Consider the following 17,076-nt stretch of genomic DNA (forward strand, 5'->3'; position numbering starts at 1 on the left):
CCCGCCCTGCCGTCCCCGCCGACGATGAAGAATACTACGTCCGCAAGCGCGGCAAGAGCAAATCCCGCATCCCCGTCGCCGCGCCCCCGCCCGTAGAAGAATTCGAGCGTCTTCGCGTGCGGGACAGAGCGCCCTCTCAGCCGCAGCCGCCTGTGCCGCCTCCCATGCCGTTGGGGGTGAGGTATGGGCCTGCGATGGATATGGAGGGGTTTGCGTTCCGACGGGGGAAGGGGGATGTGGGAGGGAAGAAGGGAAAGAAGGGACAGAAGAGTAAGAGTGCGCCTGTTTCGGAGGAGGAGTCGGAGGAGGATGATGAGGAGGTTAGGGTGAAGCATGTTAAGAGGCCGAAGTCGAAGTCGAAGAGTCGACGGAGGGAGATCGAAGAGGATGATGAGGTGGTTTACAAGGAGAAGAAGAAGGGCGGGAAGAAGGCCAAGGGGAAGAAGGAGAAGTATGTTGAGGCTAGTGAGACCGAGACTTCTTCTGAGGAAGAGGAGGAATATGCTGTTCCTGTGCGGAGGGGTGGACGGCCTATGGTCGCGCCTATGCCTGTGGATGACGAGGATAGTAGTGAAGAAGAGGTTATGCATGAGCGGAAGAAGAAGAAGGGCAAGATGCCCGTGGAGCCTGAATATGAACGGGTTACTCGCAAGGCCAGCAAGCGTGGAAAGGAGACTGTTCGCTATCCGTCGGTTCCGAAGATGAAGTCCCACCGTCGCGATGAGACTGAAAGCGAGACTGAGACTGAGAGCGAGAGCGAGACTACCAGTGACGACAGTGACGACGAGATTGTTGTCCGCAAGAGCGAGCGAAGGGGACGCAGCAAGGGCAACAAGGCCAAGCACCGTAAGGATGATTCGTCTGGGTCTCCGAATCTCAGAGCGCCTTCGATGTCTCGCAAGAGACGACAAAAGTTTATTGACACTGGTATGATCCCGTTAATCGCTTATTCCCAGAAGAGCTACTCACTGTCTTCAGAGTATGAAATGGTTAAGCCAACTCGCGCACAAAGTCCTGACTTCCCTCGGTCGAAGAGCAAGAAGGGCGGCCGCCCCAAGGATGATATGTTCATCGAACCTTTTGATCCTTACGCCAACTGGCCACCAGTCGAGACCTCCAGCAAGAAAAAGAAATCCAAGGCCAAGGCAATTCAACCCAGAGCCCGATCTGCCGACAGGGACGTATCTCGGGACTATGGCCGCCGTATGAAGGACGCCCGCAACGCCCGAGATGACCTGGAAGTGGACCTATACAGTCGCCGAAAAGCCCACTATCCTGCCGCCGATTTTGTACCTCCCAAGGCCGGGGCCCTCGTCGCTCCTAAATCGCGACGCGGGAGAGGTACCAGCATGAGCGAAATGGGCTGGCCGCAGCCCGCAGGTCGCAAGCTCAAATATCTCCCTGAGGAGAGCTCTTCCGAGGAATCGTCCGAGGATGAGAAGCCAACACCATACCTCGGGACGAAACCAAAACACCAGGCCCCAGCGCAAAAAGACCGGCTCTGGACCGAAATCACCAAGGACCTCGTGGTGCGAGAAGCGATTGAGCGGGCTGGGTATGAGTATGAAGAGACGGACCAGTTTTACTACATCTTTGCCTACCTTCATTATGTGCGTCCCACTACCCCAGATTATTAAACGTCTTGGCCAAGCTAACGAAATTATAGGAGGACGTCTCTGGCCTCGTTGACATGTCTGAAGAAATCCGACAGGCACGGCGTCAAAGGATCCACGAAATCGGCCGTGAGCACGCCGGGTATGCCCTTCCCCCGGCACCGGCGGCACCACCCCCGGTTTTTAGTAAGTATGGCCAGCCCGTGATGGAACAGCCTCGACCGTGGCCGTATAGCGGGCACGGAGTGGCCCAGCCCCAGGAAACGGTGTATGAGGACAGTCGCTGGCGACTGCCGCGGATGGGACGGTGGTAGATGGTCTTATGATGTTTGTTGAAAAATTGATGAGATATGACAGTTTTAGATTGAATGGATTCTTTGCTTTTATTCGATTCAGGGTAGCGGTGCACCGTCTGTAAACGGCAAAAGGTAGATGACTCGGCGAACGATACAACTGGACACCATTGGATCCATCCCTGTAAATACATGGTGCATGCATAAAGCAGTGGCAAACGGGGGTCTCAGACTGAGAAAAAGAATAGAAAAGTGCATTGGAAGGAATACACCTACAGAAAGCTATTCATGTCTGAAACAAGCCAAGACATTTTTACAAACATGTGATTGGCCGAATCGGAACATAATGGCTGTGGCCGTATTAATGGTATTGTTTTCCGTATCAATATGTCTAGATCGGGAATGGCGCGGTAATACCAGTAAGAATGACCTCATAAGGAGGATCGAAAGACGCAGATTCCTCGGAGACACAAAGTGCATATAAAAATACTCTCAGCATGATAGGTCGATTATCCCTCTCCTTTAGATCCTCTTTCAGATCTATACAGAGTAGAGGATTCAGGAACGGGAAATTGCATCCACCCCCGTTCCATGGATCTGTCGTGTAATATGTACTGTACCTGTACTTGTACTTGTACGTACCATACTCCGTGCTTAGAACGATGATTAACCGGAAAATTTCAAGCATATCATTAACTGAACCAGAATCGAGCAAGGTGCTATTTCCCATAGATTGATGGTCTAGTTTTTCCAATATTTTGGTACTGTACATCTACTAGTTATATAGTAGACAACGGACGACTCAGATCATAGATCGGCATGGATAGATCGATTTCTTACTCCGGAGTAAGTAGTCCAGCCACACAAATTGGATGAGGATCACGATCTGTTGGTTTTCCTTTGCGTTGTGGCGAAGGTTGGATATTCCTTTAATTTCGGGTGTGGCGCCGTGTCTGAAGTTAGATCCACCAGCCACATAGCGTCATTGTCCTCTGTAAATACTCTAAGGACAAGTCTTTGACACAGTATTCTGTACTCCGTAGAGCAAATTAGGACTGGTGTTGGCATATCCCGAATACGGCTATTGATCGAATCCCCAGAACTGGAGTGGTTGCCGTATTCCATACGAACCGAAGGGTTCCTACAGATCCCCATAGATGGCTGGTTCATGCATTCCAGCTCTCTAGCTCTCCACGAATGAACGTAGCACATCCTAGATTAGGCACTTATCAGGTGCCTATCATGTACAGTGCCATACCTAATCGGATCGGCGAGACACACATAAACGGAGATATACAGCGAGCCTTGTACCCTACAGAGTACAGAGTACTACTGTGCACTCCAAATCCTAGATTGCGCCCTCACAGATAGATTTTCGAACAGAAGACGGAGTACTCCGTACATGTGTATTCTTTTCTCTTCTACAGAGTACATAAATCCAGGTACGGAGTACAGCGAGACTATACAGACATAACCATGGAAACGGCTGTCAGAGATCCGCTTCGGCCGAGCCTAGTCTTCTACTCCGTATGTACCTGTTTCCGTACCATAGAGAGCTCTGGAAAGGTACCATGGTACGTACCGGATGATGGGCTTGTATTCTGCCAACGCACTTTGCCACCCCACTGACTACGCGGTGCTCTGTGCGTCGGGCACAGCCTTGGATTTCATGTGAATGTCCTTACGGCAAACAAAACAATATCCTATGTACAAGTACTCTGCTCTGTGTAGGCACAGGTACAGGTACAGGTACAGGTACAGGTACAGGTACAGGTACAGGTAGATAGGCAAGTACCTGTACGATCTACTCGGTACTGATAAAGAATAGGTAGAGAGTACAGAGTACGTACGGTATGTAAGATTTGGAATGGTATGTGGCTTAGCCAATCAGTAGTTTCGGGCAGGTGGGCGTGTTTTTGTCTCAGACTCTGAATCGCTCGGAAACTGTAATTAACGAACCATGGGCCGAAATCCGATCAATACGGTTTGGTTTGGTTTTATATACTTGTACCGACACATATAACAGGGGTCGTTTGCCGCGTCAGAGCGGAAATGTGACGCGGTCGAGAATGTGTGGAGGATGTCCTCTGTTTATTTGGGAAGAGAGTCTAGAATCTGGACTCTGGAGTAAGATGAGTTGCAGTGGTGATGGGATCTATATATGGTTCTGTCCAGAATACGGAGTAGTTAATATGAATAGACCAAGTAAAGGACCCCCTGCGCAGACAAAAATAGGGCATCATTCCGATCAGTCAGTCAGTGTCATATGGTCAATACTCCGTTCAGAACACACCAACAACCATAGTCATGAAATACTGGATCATCATAATCAATCTGCTAAGCTCGCCATGTCCAGGTGTCAGAATGCAATCATTTCAGTTGAGTTGACATCCTGTGTCGTACTCCGTACTCTGTAGTCTTAAAGTAGAGTGTTTCACCCGAGCAATGCCGCTGATTCGGTTAATACCGCTAGTAACCATAAAATTACTCCTCTAACTCAATTGAGATTAGCTCAATTGTACCATACTATAATACTGTAATTACATACACACCCATACATACATTCACTCCTCCACTGTTATCTCGATCTTCTCTTTTCTTTCCCCTCGTCTTTTCTCTCTGTTTTCTCTTCTCTCACTGTCTGTTTCGCTCGTCGTCGTCCATCGTCTGCTGGTCTTTTGGTGCTCTGTTGACGGTCAGCCTGTTGATTTGCTGACCAACTCTCGCGATCCCCTCGTAGGGTGATGATGCGAGAATCTCTCTGAGCCTGGTTTTTCGACGCTTTTCTCTCTCTCCCAAACCGGGTCCTCGTCCAGTTGTAGGCTCGGAAATCACTTTGGGCATCCTCACCTGGACCAGCAACAAATCATCTGTTGGCTGTTTTGGCCGTATCACTCAGGTACGTTGTTGCAGTTTATCCTTTTTCTTTTTCACCTCTCAGCTGTTTATCGGCTATTTTCTCAGTATGTCATTGTTCATGGCTGATCGACATTTTAGGAATTATCACCAACCCATTTAGTTTGGATCGGATCCCTACCGCTTATACAACCCGGTCTTTCCTTTTTATCCAACGCTTCCGGCTTGGGACTATCATAGGTTCTCTGACAAGTCGATCCGGCGACCGATGAAATTATCCCCCCTTAGCCTCGCGAGCTTCTGACGTTTCATCATCCGTTGATACTGCCGCCCGACCGGTGATCATTTGAACTAGGCACTTGGATCAGTGAAAGAGGGAGGGAAAAAAAAAAAAAAAAAAAAAAGAAAAAAAAAGCACTATTGAAGGAGGACGGGGAAATAAGCCGTCGACGCCTTTTGTTACACCAACCTGACCATTATCGATTGTTTACTTTTTCGACACAATACATACCCGATCCGGAGAGTGCAGAGTTATCCGCCAACATGCTCCTCGCATTCGCTTTCTCGTGGATTTTGTTGCTTGCATCGCCCGTCTTCGGAGCTGAAAATTCCGTGAAATACTGTTCCTCGGTTAATACAGGATCCGACAATGATGCGAGTAAGTGTCGTGATTGTGGTGGTATGACCTGTGCATCTTTGCTAACTTGTGCTACCTAGATCACGATACCTTTCAGTCCATCGGGGCTTGCACATCTACGTGCACGTCAGATTATGCATTCGGCATTCTCCAAGGCAAAAACTGCTGGTGCTCGAATGTCGCACCTAATACAGCAACCAATGTGAATGTTTCAGAGTGTAACGATGGCTGCCCTGGGTACCCGTCCGACAATTGTGGAAATGCGGAAGAAGGCTTGTATGGCTACATCGTATTGATGGATCACATGCCATCTAGCACGGCCAGCGCATCAGGCACCTCTTCGACTGGAACTTCGGTGAGTAATCTTGTACCTTGCTGAGTGTTATCTTGGGTTCAAGCATGCTGACTTCTCACAGACAGGCACCCCAACAGAGACCACAGGAGCGAGCACGACGACTTCAGGAGGCAGTAAAGTTGAGACAATCGGAGGCCAGGTCCAAACGGTTACGGTTGGCGGGTCAGGCGCGACCGCTGCTGCAGATACTTCATCGACTAGCAGCAAAGACAGCGACTCTGGGCTAAGTAGTGGCGCCGTGGCTGGTGTTGCTGTTGGTTCCGTCGCAGGTTTCCTTGCAATCTTGGCTCTGATCCTCATCTGGTACTGTTCGAAGAAACGCCAACGCGCAAACAGTCCTGACCCCAGCATGCAATTATTGGATGGTCGCAACAGCAAGGGCTCCCAAATGAGCTTTATGAGGTCCGTCTTTTCCGACAACACCACTCTTGGAGGGTCACCTACTGCCACACGCAACCCGAACGCAACCTTTATCGATAATCGTATGAAGACGAACACCGTGCTCTATCCAAACGGTCCCCGGGATAGCAGTGTATCGCTTCAGGACAATGAGGACTACTCAAGACCTGTGCTACGGGTAAGCATCTAACCTATAATCGTGTAATCAATGCGTGACTGACAGTAATGCAGGCGACGAACCCCGATTAAACGTGGATCCCTTATGTTTGATAATCTACTTTCTCTATATTTGTTTTGTGCTTGCTTTCTGTCGCATCCTCGCATCTCGCATCTCATTGTCGTCATTCTTTGCTCGGTTCGGCGAACAGCGGTGTTATGATACCCAATTGTCACATAATCTTTCATTCGATTCCTTTTAATCTAAGCATGCAGAGATCACGGACTCGATTAACATCCCTCCGGGACTAAAAAAAAAAAGAAGAGGCATACCTGAAGCTTCCATGCAGTAAGGTAGGCCGACTTACGAGATGTGTCACGATAATACATTTTGCCTTATTTATCGATCTCTGTGTGTCAGCACATGAGAACACACGGGATTATTAGACTGCTTTTTGTTTGCTTTGTGTTATGTCTGCTTATCGGCGTCTCTTTTGTTTGCATTTACATTTACAGATAGATATTTACTGTCACCGGTACTGGGAGGTAGTTTGTTAATTGCATGTCACATATTTACAAAACTACGAGTGCGTAGGAAGGGATTCACATACACTGATATATTCAAACTCACTTTGATGACCTTCTATAAACACCCAAAAGCATAAAAACAAACTTAGCTATCTCACACGTCAACCTGAAGCAAGACATGATCTCAAACCACAACCCTAAACCCACCCACCTTGAACATAAATTTGACATTCCATAAAGCAAATAATCTGGTAGCAGTTAGCAGTTAGCACACCCACGATTCGGAGATCCGAGTCCACCTACGACGGCATGGTAAACTCCTGCAACTTGATGGAAAGATAAGTCCAAATCTCACTGTATCCCCTGGCCTTCGCAATATCCATCGGCGTACTGTTCCACACATCGCGAGTATTCAAATACGCCCATCCATGGTTCACAAGAAGACGAACAACACGCTCATGGTTACCGCGCACAGCCCAATGCAACGCCGTGCGGTTCTGCGCATCCTGCGCGTCCACATGAACCTCCTCCTCAATCAGCATCTCAACCACATGCTCGGCACCCAGCTCCGCCGCATAGTGCAGCTCCGTCATTCCGGACTGGCCGGGGATACCGACGTCGATGCCGTTTTCAAGCAGGAAGGCTGGGATCTCGGTGTCTTTGATGTACTGCAGGCAGCCGTGCAGGGGGGTCTCGCCGACGTGGTCGAGCTGGTTGATGTTGATCCCTGCGGTGACTAGGTCGACGACTGCATCGTGGTTACGTTGTTGCGCGGCGATCCAGAGGGCGTTGCGGCCGAAGGTGTCCGTGTCGTTTAGGGCTTCGGGGAGGTAGCCAATAAGGAAGCGTAGGACATCCGGGTTGGACTTGTTGAAGGCGGCGTGGTGGAAAGGGGGAATTCCGCGCACAGGGAATTGGATGTCTCCTTCATCGATCTCCGCGAGGATAGCGTTCTTGCGGATGATGAAGCGGAGCATGTCGAGGCTGCAGTTCTGGAGGATCGTGGCGACGGTGTTGGGGGCGTTGATATCCGCGCCGTGCTTAATGAGGGCTCGCATAAGATACTCGTCGTTGATAGCCGCCGCCGCGACCAGCGGGGCATTCTGGGACGCGATATTGTAGATGTTGGGATTTGCGTTTCGGTCAAACAGGAGCTGGGTCACTTTGTAAGCCCTATATTTCACTGCGGTATAAAGCAATCTCTCACCATGGATCGAGTACTCGTCGACGCGGACACCGGCGTCCAAGAAGCCTCTGACTGCATCGGCATTGTCTTCCCAAATGGCCTTGACCATGGGTTCGTCGGGTGTCCGGAACGCCATTTTCTCGTCTAGGACCGCGTGGCCATTTTCGAAGACGAAGGCGTTGGCATAGAATTCGGGCGGGGCGAAGGCATGGCTTAGGGCAGCATCTTTGAGCTGGTTATGGAGGGTGAGATTTAGACCTCCGTTGGTCTTGGAGAAGTTGGATATATCTTTGGCGCCGAGGTTACCCGCGATCTTGGCGATAAGCTCGGGAGGAAGACTGCTGATGCTGGTTGATTCCATAGTGGAATGGATTTTGAGTAGTTTGTTCTGTTGAGATTGGTGGGATTGTATCTGCAGTTGTTGCTGTAGATTGGTGATGGATGGATCATGAATTGGCTGGGATTTCTGGACATTATATAGATGGATATGAGACATCTTTGCATTTAGATTCATCTGGAAGTTGAATATCCCATGAGACAACAGATGAAAGGTCAGAGAGTCACTTTGTATGCCAAAGGGACTATTCCGTGAACAGGGCTTTGTGTTCCTCAGCCCGATGAAAGGCTGCTGAGATTTTTATGTAGATAAATCCGCCAAAGGAGACGGACAACGCCATTGTCTCTAAGATCAAAGAGATGGGTTGTCTCCATTGGAATACCCATAGATTACAAGGATAAAGACCGTCAAGAAGACAATGGCATTGGTAAAGCGTCTGGGGTTCTTTGTCCGGAATATTGAACATTCCTGCTATTTTCAAGACAGTATTCATCAGATATCCAACATGTTCATACCTTTGGCAGAATTTCGGAGAAAACCATTATAGAAGTAGTGGTTAAAGAAGTGACGTTGAATGAGCCTCAGGGCACATGACCTGGATAGTTTTACCCTTTCGGGCAATGCAACCTCACTATTTGTATTTTCCTCGTCAGTCAAGCCAATTCAACTGGTTATTGTTGCTTGTGCTATCAGGGATCGCATCGCCATGCGCAATTGGTAACGTTTTGCGAGGAGGTCTGGTATCTGCATATGGTTTGTACTGTGGGGTGTTGCTTTGCATTGATATGGCACTAAGTAGTCTGAATGGAGATTCAAAATAAAAGAATGACATTTCCGTTACGTCGAGAAAGTGGAGGAAATGTTTCCACGGAAAGTAATATAAAAGTTGAGAGAGAATATGGGGACTCCGGATCACTCTCATCAACCACCATCAAACCCGCAAGGATCCTCGATTCGATGCGAGGTATCCCAGTCCATTGGATCTGACATGCGAGCTGTTATCTCTTATCAGCATCGCCTCGCCAAAGAGGGTAAACCTATTCGTGTCACACCGGGTTGATATCAACACAGCAATGGTCCAGGGACTTGGATGGTTGTTGGGATGGGTTGATAAATACTTGGGCTGCCAGTCCGCCGGCTTGCACGGATTCTTGTCCTTTGATATATGGTATACAGATCTGTTTGATGCGACTTTCGAATCTCACTTCTACCGTGATTGAACATACGACGTCATGGATGTATCGACTATCTCGGACAATATTTGGTGGACTGGCGCTCTAATGGTGGTACTGACGGGGTTATATCTTGCCACAGATAGAGCGCAAGGAAAGTCGATCTTAAGTCGAATGAGGCATCGCAGGCCATCGACAGCCGAAACACCTCCCCGATCGGTATCACCGGAGAAGAGACTTGAATCACCAGATTATGCGAATGTCCTACCGCCACAGCGTCGAGAGGCACTCAATAGGATTTTCAAATCTGGAGTGCCGGAAGTTAAGGAGGAAGAGGTCCTTCGACACATATTGCCCATGGATACAAACTATGAGACTTGCAAGGAGCAGAGATATACTCCGACTGGATTCTCGGTTCAAGAAGTTCGAGAGCTAGGGGATTTCCCCGACTACACTGAGCTCAGTGGAGTACCATTGCCCCAGCCCTATCACGAATTTGATATCGACAAGGCATTGGCCAGGCTTTATCGACCGTTCAGATGGGTTTACCATCAAACTATGTGTATGTCCCTAGCTGCAGAACCTCGAATTGAAGGTCATCTTACAAACATGGTTTAGCAATCTCAAAAATGGAAACAGACTGGTGGATCGAGCTCGAAAACACCTACAAGCAACGAATCGCCCAGCGCAAAGAACTATACGCCAAACACAGAAACGGGGTCCTTGGCTACCTCCCCGGCTCCGAACTAGCCTGCAAAGAGCTCATGGAAATGGTCCTTCAAAACGTCTGTGCCAGGTATCCACACTACTTTTCTCTAGTCGACAAAAGGGTCTTCCAGAATAGAATCCTAGGCACGGAACAGGACGTTAGGTCTAAGCATCCTCTGGAGATCCTGCTCGACAATATCCCCGAGGACTTCGGTATCACGCTGCGAGATGATAAGACTGGTTGCTATATACTCCGTGCTGGAGTCATTTGCTCCTCAATTGGCTGGAGTATTAACGAGAAAATGGGGCTTCCACTTCATTTGATACACAAGCCTGTCCCAGACTACAAGAAGAAGATGCAGACTTCTATGGAGCGGTAGGTACGCGCTTCAGTTCATAGACACCTCAAGACTAACTACCACAGCTTCTTCACGAAGCTACCAACCGACAAACCCATCCAACGCGGCTCCTGGAGCCTTGAAGTCGGCCAACCCCTCTGGATGCCAAAAGGCTCCCCCCTCGAAATCCACCGCACGGACCAATCTCATACCCTACAACTCTCCGACTGCCACCTCCGTGTCGACTGGCAAACCCTACGCCGCCCCCCCCTCTCCGCAGCCGTCGTCTTCAATTTCAAAGCTCTATTCACGCTGGTGACGGAGTTCCGCGATGAGCCGGGTATCCCGGCACTCGTGGCCAAGAATATTAAGGAGGGCAAGAAGAATTTGTTGGAGTATAAGGGGACTTGGCATGTTGAGCATGTGGTTTTACCGGCGATGGAGGAGTGGGCAGAGGAGCAGAGGAGCAATGGGCTTGTGGAGAGGGATTGGGAGGTTGGGACGCTGGATGAGAGTCCATATTTTAGGGGGTGGGAGGAGAAGTGGCATCATCAGCAGGGGTTCTAATGCTTTCGGTCCTGTTCATATGATGCCCAGGTGTTTTGGTTCGTTTAATTCATGGGTTGATTTCATGCTCAATTGGAAATATTTAAGACGAATGAGCAGGCTCGTCCTGAGATCTATTATGTACATTCAAACCATATAGTACAGCACACACCACATCCATGTCGGTCGAGCGGGCCCGTGGGATCCAGTCACGCCCCAGAGGATTGCGACGATGCCCGGTATCTTTCAACTTGCGCGTTGTCTTTGGCGCAAGTGGCGAGACCGGATGATGGAAGCCTCAATTTGTGACGGCAATGGAGGGAGGCATTGTCTGTCAGGCGGAGGCAGCGTCTTTGGTGACGGGGTTCTGAATTGACAGACAACCTCGAAATAGGGATCATAACGACGCATGACGGCCGACTCAATCCTCTCCTGTATGATCCGAAGAGCCGGAACGACTCTCCTTCACCTCCCCATCATCGCTATCCTGGTCCAATTCCTCCAATTCATCCGCCAGCGGACTAATCCTCTCATCTAACAACTCCAAATCTTCCAACTGCTGCCTCGACGGCAACTTCCACAAACTCGTACCACACATCCGGTCTTTCGTAAGAAGGTCATCGACGAATTGATCCATATACGTAAGCACAAATGAGTCCCGCACACGCCGCTTGATTTTCCGGTAGTCGAGTAGCAGTGGCTCAAGCGTTTTGTACACATCCACCGCATCGAAAGTCAACCGGACATAAAACGCCGCCAGAGCACGCAGGTATTTAAAGTCGCCACGATCCTGAAGCACCCCGTTCTCCTGGTCCTCATCGTCACTCCCCGGATCCGAGAAATTTAAATATTCAAGCACGATATCGCGAGTCGGGTTTAGCTGGAGCATCTTGAACGCGAGGCAGAGAAAAGCTGTCGGTTTCTCGGAGACACCGTAGGTACCACCGATAGAGGACAGTTCGATGGCGCGGTCGCAAAGAGTCGCAGCGTTTAATCCGAAGCATTGTTCTTTCCAGTAGTAGGAGTCCGTGATGCGATCGCGGACGGCTTTTTCGAAGAGCGTGGCTGGGTTGACGCCACGGACTAGGGGGCCGGAATAGCCGCGATTATCGAGGAAGGTGCTGGCGTCTGCGCGATGGGTCGACATGCTGCTTGCAGACTCGAGAGTGCTGGAATTAAGCTCGTCCTCAATCAACGCGACAGACTTGAAGATGAAAGCTCGCGCCGCCGGAGAGAGAGTTGTTCCGGACTTCCGTTGCCAAGATCGCCAAGACCGGGCGTTATCGATAGTCTCACGGCCAACGGTCGCGGGAGGTAAACAACCCCGAATTGGCATCGGGTGGGAGATCGTAAGGCTGTCGATCCAAGGGTCCAATTTGATTCTCATAATGATCTCTCCCGTGGTTGAGTTGCGGGCTGCGTCGCGTGGCCAGGCACTCTTTCTGGACAGATATACTTCGATACCCATGCGGGTATCTGATACCTCGTCGCAACCATGGTGCTCTTAACTCCCTCGACCGTCTCCTCCATCATATCCATGGGAGTCATCTTCATATTCACATTCCTCTTATTTCTATCCGGCTACGTCCTCCAGCAGCAATCCGTCCGAAGCATCCAACAAGCCCTCAAGCCTCCCCTAGACTCCGAATACCCCCTCGCCAGGCATGGATCGGGATCGACATATCGGAATGCTAGGAGGGATACCAGTTATGACCAATCCTACCACGACAGCAGCAATGACAGACAGCAAGACAACAATGGCAACTACGCATACGTTCAACTCCTCTCCACCCCCGACCCCGCGAACATCTGCTCCGCAATCCTCTTCTTCCACCATCTCTTCAAAAACGGCACAGCAGTTCAAGACCGTCTCTTCATGTACCCGCAAGAATGGGACCAACCCTCGTCCAAGAACAAGAAACTCTCGAAGCCCGTCGCAAAAGCTCTCTTCCTCCTCCGCTCCGCAAGCATCAAATATAACATATGGTTATTGCCTATCGACATGACAGCTGCGACGTCGGCGGGTTATGCACCGACAGATACGAAGCTGCTCCGTCTGGGACAGATTCAGTTCATGCAGTATGATAGTGTGTTATATGTGCAGACACCGGGGTTACTGCTTGATACGGGGAAGTTGGATGATTTGTTCTTGTCAAGACCGCTGCCGCAACGGTATGACCAGAATCGACGGGAATCGTGGGATAATGAAGCTTGGACTTCTATGCCGCTGAAAGCCGAGCGGAATAATGCGCTCCCGCCTGTGTACCTGGTCACGGTTAGTAATGTTGGGGCTGGACAGGTTGAGGCACGAGGACATGTTCCTAATATGAAACTCCCTGGATTTGAACAGCTTGCGGCGGGTCCGGAGGCTGTTCAGGCAACTAGGGATGATGGCTATGATGAAAATGAACGACCGGGGTATGTATTTTTCGAGCATGATCGTGACGGACATGTTCGGTGGGCCGGGAACCCGTTTTACGGGACTTGGAGAGCAGGACTGTATGATGTATGTGATGGGCTTGATCTTGATGATAATATCCATGATGATGACCTATGATGATTTGTTTTATTTGCATTGCGATTTATTTTGGGTTGGGTTTGGTTAGGGTACATACACTCTTCACATGGCGTTTGATATAACCTCTTGATTTGCACATACATTTTGCATTGTTGTGGAATAAGAAAGAGATATAAATCATTCATGAAAATCTAGTATCCAAAGAGGTATCTGTAGCATAGTTCCATAAAGCAAATCACCACCAATATGCAAGCCTTACTCCAACAAGTCAAATATCTCTTCTCTACAAATAGCAATGCCCCATAGCTCCGTAGCCACAGAAATATACTTCAATATACAACCAAGAGCAAGGGGAAATCACCGCGGAACGCCAATCTCATATCCTAGCAGCACTTCAGTGGTGTTGCCTTCCCAGCCACGATTGCCGCTCGTCGAAATCATAAACCGACATGCTGGGTCAACGTATAGCTGAGATATTGTTCCTGTGCGGTGACCCGGGATAATAAGGAAGGGCACAGTCGAGTGACGGGTGACATGTTCATGCTTCAAGTCGTAAAGTCGAAGGATATCATGGGAAGCACTATGGTCACTGGTTAGTATAGATTTCAATGAGATGAATAAGAAAAAGACATACCAAACAATATGCCTTCCATTAGGCATAGCCTTGACAGCCGTCACCGGTCCACTGCCCTGAGGGAATTTGAAAATGCGCTCCGTTTCCCGTAGACCCCTGTGAAGACTGAATTCCTCGACTGTGCCGTTCCGTCGACCGGCGTATATATAATTTCCGTCTGGAGACCAGCAAGCATTCATACACCATGGTGGAGCATTGCGAGATGTGATACGAGCAATCGCGTCGGGTTGTCGCCTATCCCACACTCGGATAGTACCGTCGATTGATGCAGAGAGGAACACATTGTCCGCATTTGACTCGGACTGGGTTTTCTGCTGCGAGAACTCCTGGCTTTGAGAAGGGGGCTCTAGTTCCTCTGCATGAGGTAGCCCGTTGACTTCAGGTTGTGTCCCATTTGGAAGCTCTGCCCCGTGTGAATCTGGTTTTTGGGTTGTCGTATTTGCGTTTGTATTTTCATTGCTGGTGTCTTTTGGTGCTTCTGCCACACCGTTTTGCTGGCCAGTCATTTCATGGTCTTGTTCGCCAGGGGCATCCGCATCAGGAAGCATGCTGCCAGCGAGATTGCCGAACTCATCGTCGTCGTTGTCCATGCCAAAGGCATTTCCCGAGGGATTGTTGCCATCACTACCGCCATTATCCCCATCGCCAAATAGCGAGTCAGCCCCACCAAAGAGCGAATCTGCCGGTGAACCCGCCTGCGGGTTCGCACCGCCGAAATCGCCCTGCTCGTTGGGGGTATTTTCAAAATTGAAGTTCGCACCGTTGTTAGCCTGGTAGTTCGATGAATATGTCCCATTTATTTGCTGTCGATCGGTGGTATCTCTGGGGACAGGTAGACTGGACTCTGGCCGGATGTCAATCGCTGAGATTTGTCCAGCACTGGGGCCAAAAGGGCGCCTGGCTTGCCCGGTATTCAGATCCCAATCGAACACGCGTTTGTCCCAACCCCCGGAAAGCAGTGACTTCTCGTCGGACGTCAGATTCAATACAGATACCGCAGAAGTATGTCGTTGAAGAGATGCAATTTCCCTGCCCTCTTCATGTCGTACTGACTGGAGACGGATAGCGCCCGATTCCAAGCCAGACAGCAACCAGAGACCCTCACTGTGGCTGGCCAAAGAGTAGACAGGCGACAGAGCATTAGCATCCATATTCTCCCAGTATGTCATCACCACGCCCGCTTTTACTACACTGTCGACAAACGGATGCCTTTGCGCCACTGTCAGCATCAATTTGCTGTTGATGGAGTCCACCCAGTTGAATTTCCGCACATATCCATCAGACCCTCCGCTGAATACCCATCGCATGTCTGCCGTCGCCGTCACAGCATTGATCGAGGTACTATGTGGTGCCGCAGTGGTAGGAACGATATCGTAGGTAGAACACGTCAGACATTCCGAGCGCACACTGGGATGAAAGGCAGATATAGGGTCGGTCGCAGCATGTGCAGCTGCTTCAGGGGAGGTCATATGAGCATCTGTATCAGGATTTTGTTGTGATGCCATTCCGGCGCCTTCAGAGATATGGCTAGTGTTGGAAGGGCTGTCTGCATCTTGGTCTCCGTCGGCGTCGGCGTCGGCGTCATGCTCGTTGTCGTTGTCTCCGTCGTCTGCGTCTCTGAGTGTCTCATCCTCGTTGTCTGAGCTTCCGTCCTGCGAGCCTAGGGGATTACGAAAGTCAGCTTCACCGTTCGGTCCTAGCGTTTGAATAGTGAACTCACCTGCGAGATCCCGATCATCATCGTCCTCAATCGAAGCCATGGCGACGACGGAGGCGCTCCAAAATTAACGAATACTTCGCACCTCCAATATCTAAGGCTTGTCAATATTTCAGGTATATATATCGAAACCAAAATCGTTCTGCACTTTGTACGGCGGGGAGAGGCCGCAATTCAAGTCGATTCAGAGGTCCACAGCTCTCATCAGCCTCCGCGTTTGGTGGTCGCAGAAGATGACAGGATCTGGCAATCAAAATTATTTGAAATTTTTAAAGAAAGAATAGGAAGAATAGAAAGAATGACTCTGAGTTGAGCTCCGGCGCGCAGGGTCGAGTAATGAAGCTCGCGATGGATTTCCCCGGACGTTTCCCACATTGTGCCTGAGGCAATAGAATCCTGTATTGGGTTAGCGTGATTGACATTACCAGAAAGGGAAGATTGTTTCTTTTCGCCTTGTAGAAATGGTCAATGGATTTCTTTGTCCTTGGATTTGAGACTATTAACTTGATATTTGGGCTGGCTATGTGCGTCTATTCAGTTGCTCGCGAGTCACAGCTGACTGCGTGAATATCAAATCCATGTTCATAGTCGGGCACTTGTACATAGCACTATGTACCGTTACTAGGTTACTAGGATTATTTTCAGACATAAATAACCGCGAGTCGTACCAGAAAGAATGCTTTGTATGCTCTCCATAGCTGATACCTGTACAGAGTACATTGCTACCAACCATGCCTTGGATGTATAATCAACGCTACAAGCAAACAAAGAACAAGCAAAGATATCCGCAATCAGTGAATTGGACGAATTATTTGCGTCTTGTTTGCTTTAATTGAGGACAATGAATAGAAGTACCAGTGATAACTTTTGAGTCTCTTGCTTAAGAACTACCCCATTCCAATTGAATGACGACAGTCCTGACAGCCCCCATCTCCAACTTTCCCCCAACTTCCCTCTCTCTCTCTCTCTCTCTCTCTCTTCATCCTCTCCATTGCCATCCCAAGACTCTCCAACTACTAACCCTCATTTCTGTCTGACTCTCCTACTCACTTTTATCAATTGAAAGATGGGGCCGTCAGAAGA

General features: G+C 49.5%; 7 protein-coding genes across 7 annotated transcripts; 4 read left to right on the forward strand and 3 right to left on the reverse strand.

Moving 5' to 3' along the window:
- Positions 1-55: 55 nt before the first annotated feature.
- On the forward strand, positions 56-1,923 carry ASPGLDRAFT_451394 (uncharacterized protein). The gene is made up of 5 exons (XM_022546171.1): positions 56-200; positions 265-927; positions 979-1,610; positions 1,667-1,711; positions 1,768-1,923. Exons 2-5 carry the CDS (start codon positions 534-536, stop codon positions 1,798-1,800), a joined length of 1,104 nt encoding a protein of 367 aa, XP_022399756.1. The 5' UTR covers positions 56-200; positions 265-533; the 3' UTR covers positions 1,801-1,923.
- A 3,105-nt stretch (positions 1,924-5,028) lies between these two features.
- On the forward strand, positions 5,029-6,377 carry ASPGLDRAFT_452753 (WSC domain-containing protein). Its single transcript, XM_022546203.1, has 3 exons — positions 5,029-5,420; positions 5,480-5,754; positions 5,816-6,377. Exons 1-3 carry the CDS (start codon positions 5,306-5,308, stop codon positions 6,341-6,343), a joined length of 918 nt encoding a protein of 305 aa, XP_022399757.1. The 5' UTR covers positions 5,029-5,305; the 3' UTR covers positions 6,344-6,377.
- Positions 6,378-6,789: 412 nt separating this feature from the next.
- On the reverse strand, positions 6,790-8,191 carry ASPGLDRAFT_452250 (F-box domain and ankyrin repeat protein). The gene is made up of 3 exons (XM_022546194.1): positions 8,045-8,191; positions 7,141-7,991; positions 6,790-7,085 (listed from the first exon to the last, which is right to left on the reverse strand). The coding sequence occupies exons 1-3, from the start codon at positions 8,105-8,107 to the stop codon at positions 7,022-7,024; spliced, it is 978 nt and encodes a 325-aa protein (XP_022399758.1). The 5' UTR covers positions 8,108-8,191; the 3' UTR covers positions 6,790-7,021.
- A 1,401-nt stretch (positions 8,192-9,592) lies between these two features.
- Positions 9,593-11,145, forward strand: ASPGLDRAFT_26671 (heme-dependent oxidative N-demethylase family protein; the record flags this gene model as incomplete). Its single annotated transcript, XM_022543586.1, has 3 exons — positions 9,593-10,094; positions 10,151-10,616; positions 10,665-11,145. The coding sequence occupies 3 exons, from the start codon at positions 9,593-9,595 to the stop codon at positions 11,143-11,145; spliced, it is 1,449 nt and encodes a 482-aa protein (XP_022399759.1).
- Positions 11,146-11,545: 400 nt separating this feature from the next.
- ASPGLDRAFT_128818 (PRP38 family protein) lies at positions 11,546-12,271 on the reverse strand (the record flags this gene model as incomplete). The annotated part of the gene is made up of 1 exon (XM_022540834.1): positions 11,546-12,271. The coding sequence occupies one exon, from the start codon at positions 12,269-12,271 to the stop codon at positions 11,546-11,548; it is 726 nt and encodes a 241-aa protein (XP_022399760.1).
- A 348-nt stretch (positions 12,272-12,619) lies between these two features.
- On the forward strand, positions 12,620-13,681 carry ASPGLDRAFT_128497 (uncharacterized protein; the record flags this gene model as incomplete). The annotated part of the gene is made up of 1 exon (XM_022540805.1): positions 12,620-13,681. One exon carries the CDS (start codon positions 12,620-12,622, stop codon positions 13,679-13,681), a length of 1,062 nt encoding a protein of 353 aa, XP_022399761.1.
- Positions 13,682-13,999: 318 nt separating this feature from the next.
- ASPGLDRAFT_128894 (WD40 repeat domain-containing protein) lies at positions 14,000-16,036 on the reverse strand (the record flags this gene model as incomplete). Its single annotated transcript, XM_022540842.1, has 3 exons — positions 14,000-14,222; positions 14,277-15,936; positions 15,997-16,036. 3 exons carry the CDS (start codon positions 16,034-16,036, stop codon positions 14,000-14,002), a joined length of 1,923 nt encoding a protein of 640 aa, XP_022399762.1.
- Between the last annotated feature and the right edge of the window lie 1,040 nt (positions 16,037-17,076).

Source organism: Aspergillus glaucus, assembly GCF_001890805.1.
Source record: "Aspergillus glaucus CBS 516.65 unplaced genomic scaffold ASPGLscaffold_13, whole genome shotgun sequence".
In the NCBI taxonomy this organism is placed as follows: Eukaryota; Fungi; Ascomycota; class Eurotiomycetes; order Eurotiales; family Aspergillaceae; genus Aspergillus; species Aspergillus glaucus.

Coding starts and splice junctions, on each gene's coding strand:
- ASPGLDRAFT_451394 (XM_022546171.1), top strand. CDS start 534: ATGGTCGCGCCTATGCCTGTGGATGACGAGGATAGTAGTGAAGAAGAG. Junction 928..978: donor ACAAAAGTTTATTGACACTG/GTATGATCCCGT, acceptor CACTGTCTTCAG/AGTATGAAATGGTTAAGCCA. Junction 1,712..1,767: donor TGTCTGAAGAAATCCGACAG/GCACGGCGTCAA, acceptor GTATGCCCTTCC/CCCGGCACCGGCGGCACCAC.
- ASPGLDRAFT_452753 (XM_022546203.1), top strand. CDS start 5,306: ATGCTCCTCGCATTCGCTTTCTCGTGGATTTTGTTGCTTGCATCGCCC. Junction 5,421..5,479: donor AGGATCCGACAATGATGCGA/GTAAGTGTCGTG, acceptor TGTGCTACCTAG/ATCACGATACCTTTCAGTCC. Junction 5,755..5,815: donor CCTCTTCGACTGGAACTTCG/GTGAGTAATCTT, acceptor GACTTCTCACAG/ACAGGCACCCCAACAGAGAC.
- ASPGLDRAFT_452250 (XM_022546194.1), bottom strand. CDS start 8,107: ATGCCGATGCAGTCAGAGGCTTCTTGGACGCCGGTGTCCGCGTCGACG. Junction 7,992..8,044: donor CGACGAGTACTCGATCCATG/GTGAGAGATTGC, acceptor AAAGTGACCCAG/CTCCTGTTTGACCGAAACGC. Junction 7,086..7,140: donor CAGGAGTTTACCATGCCGTC/GTAGGTGGACTC, acceptor AACTGCTACCAG/ATTATTTGCTTTATGGAATG.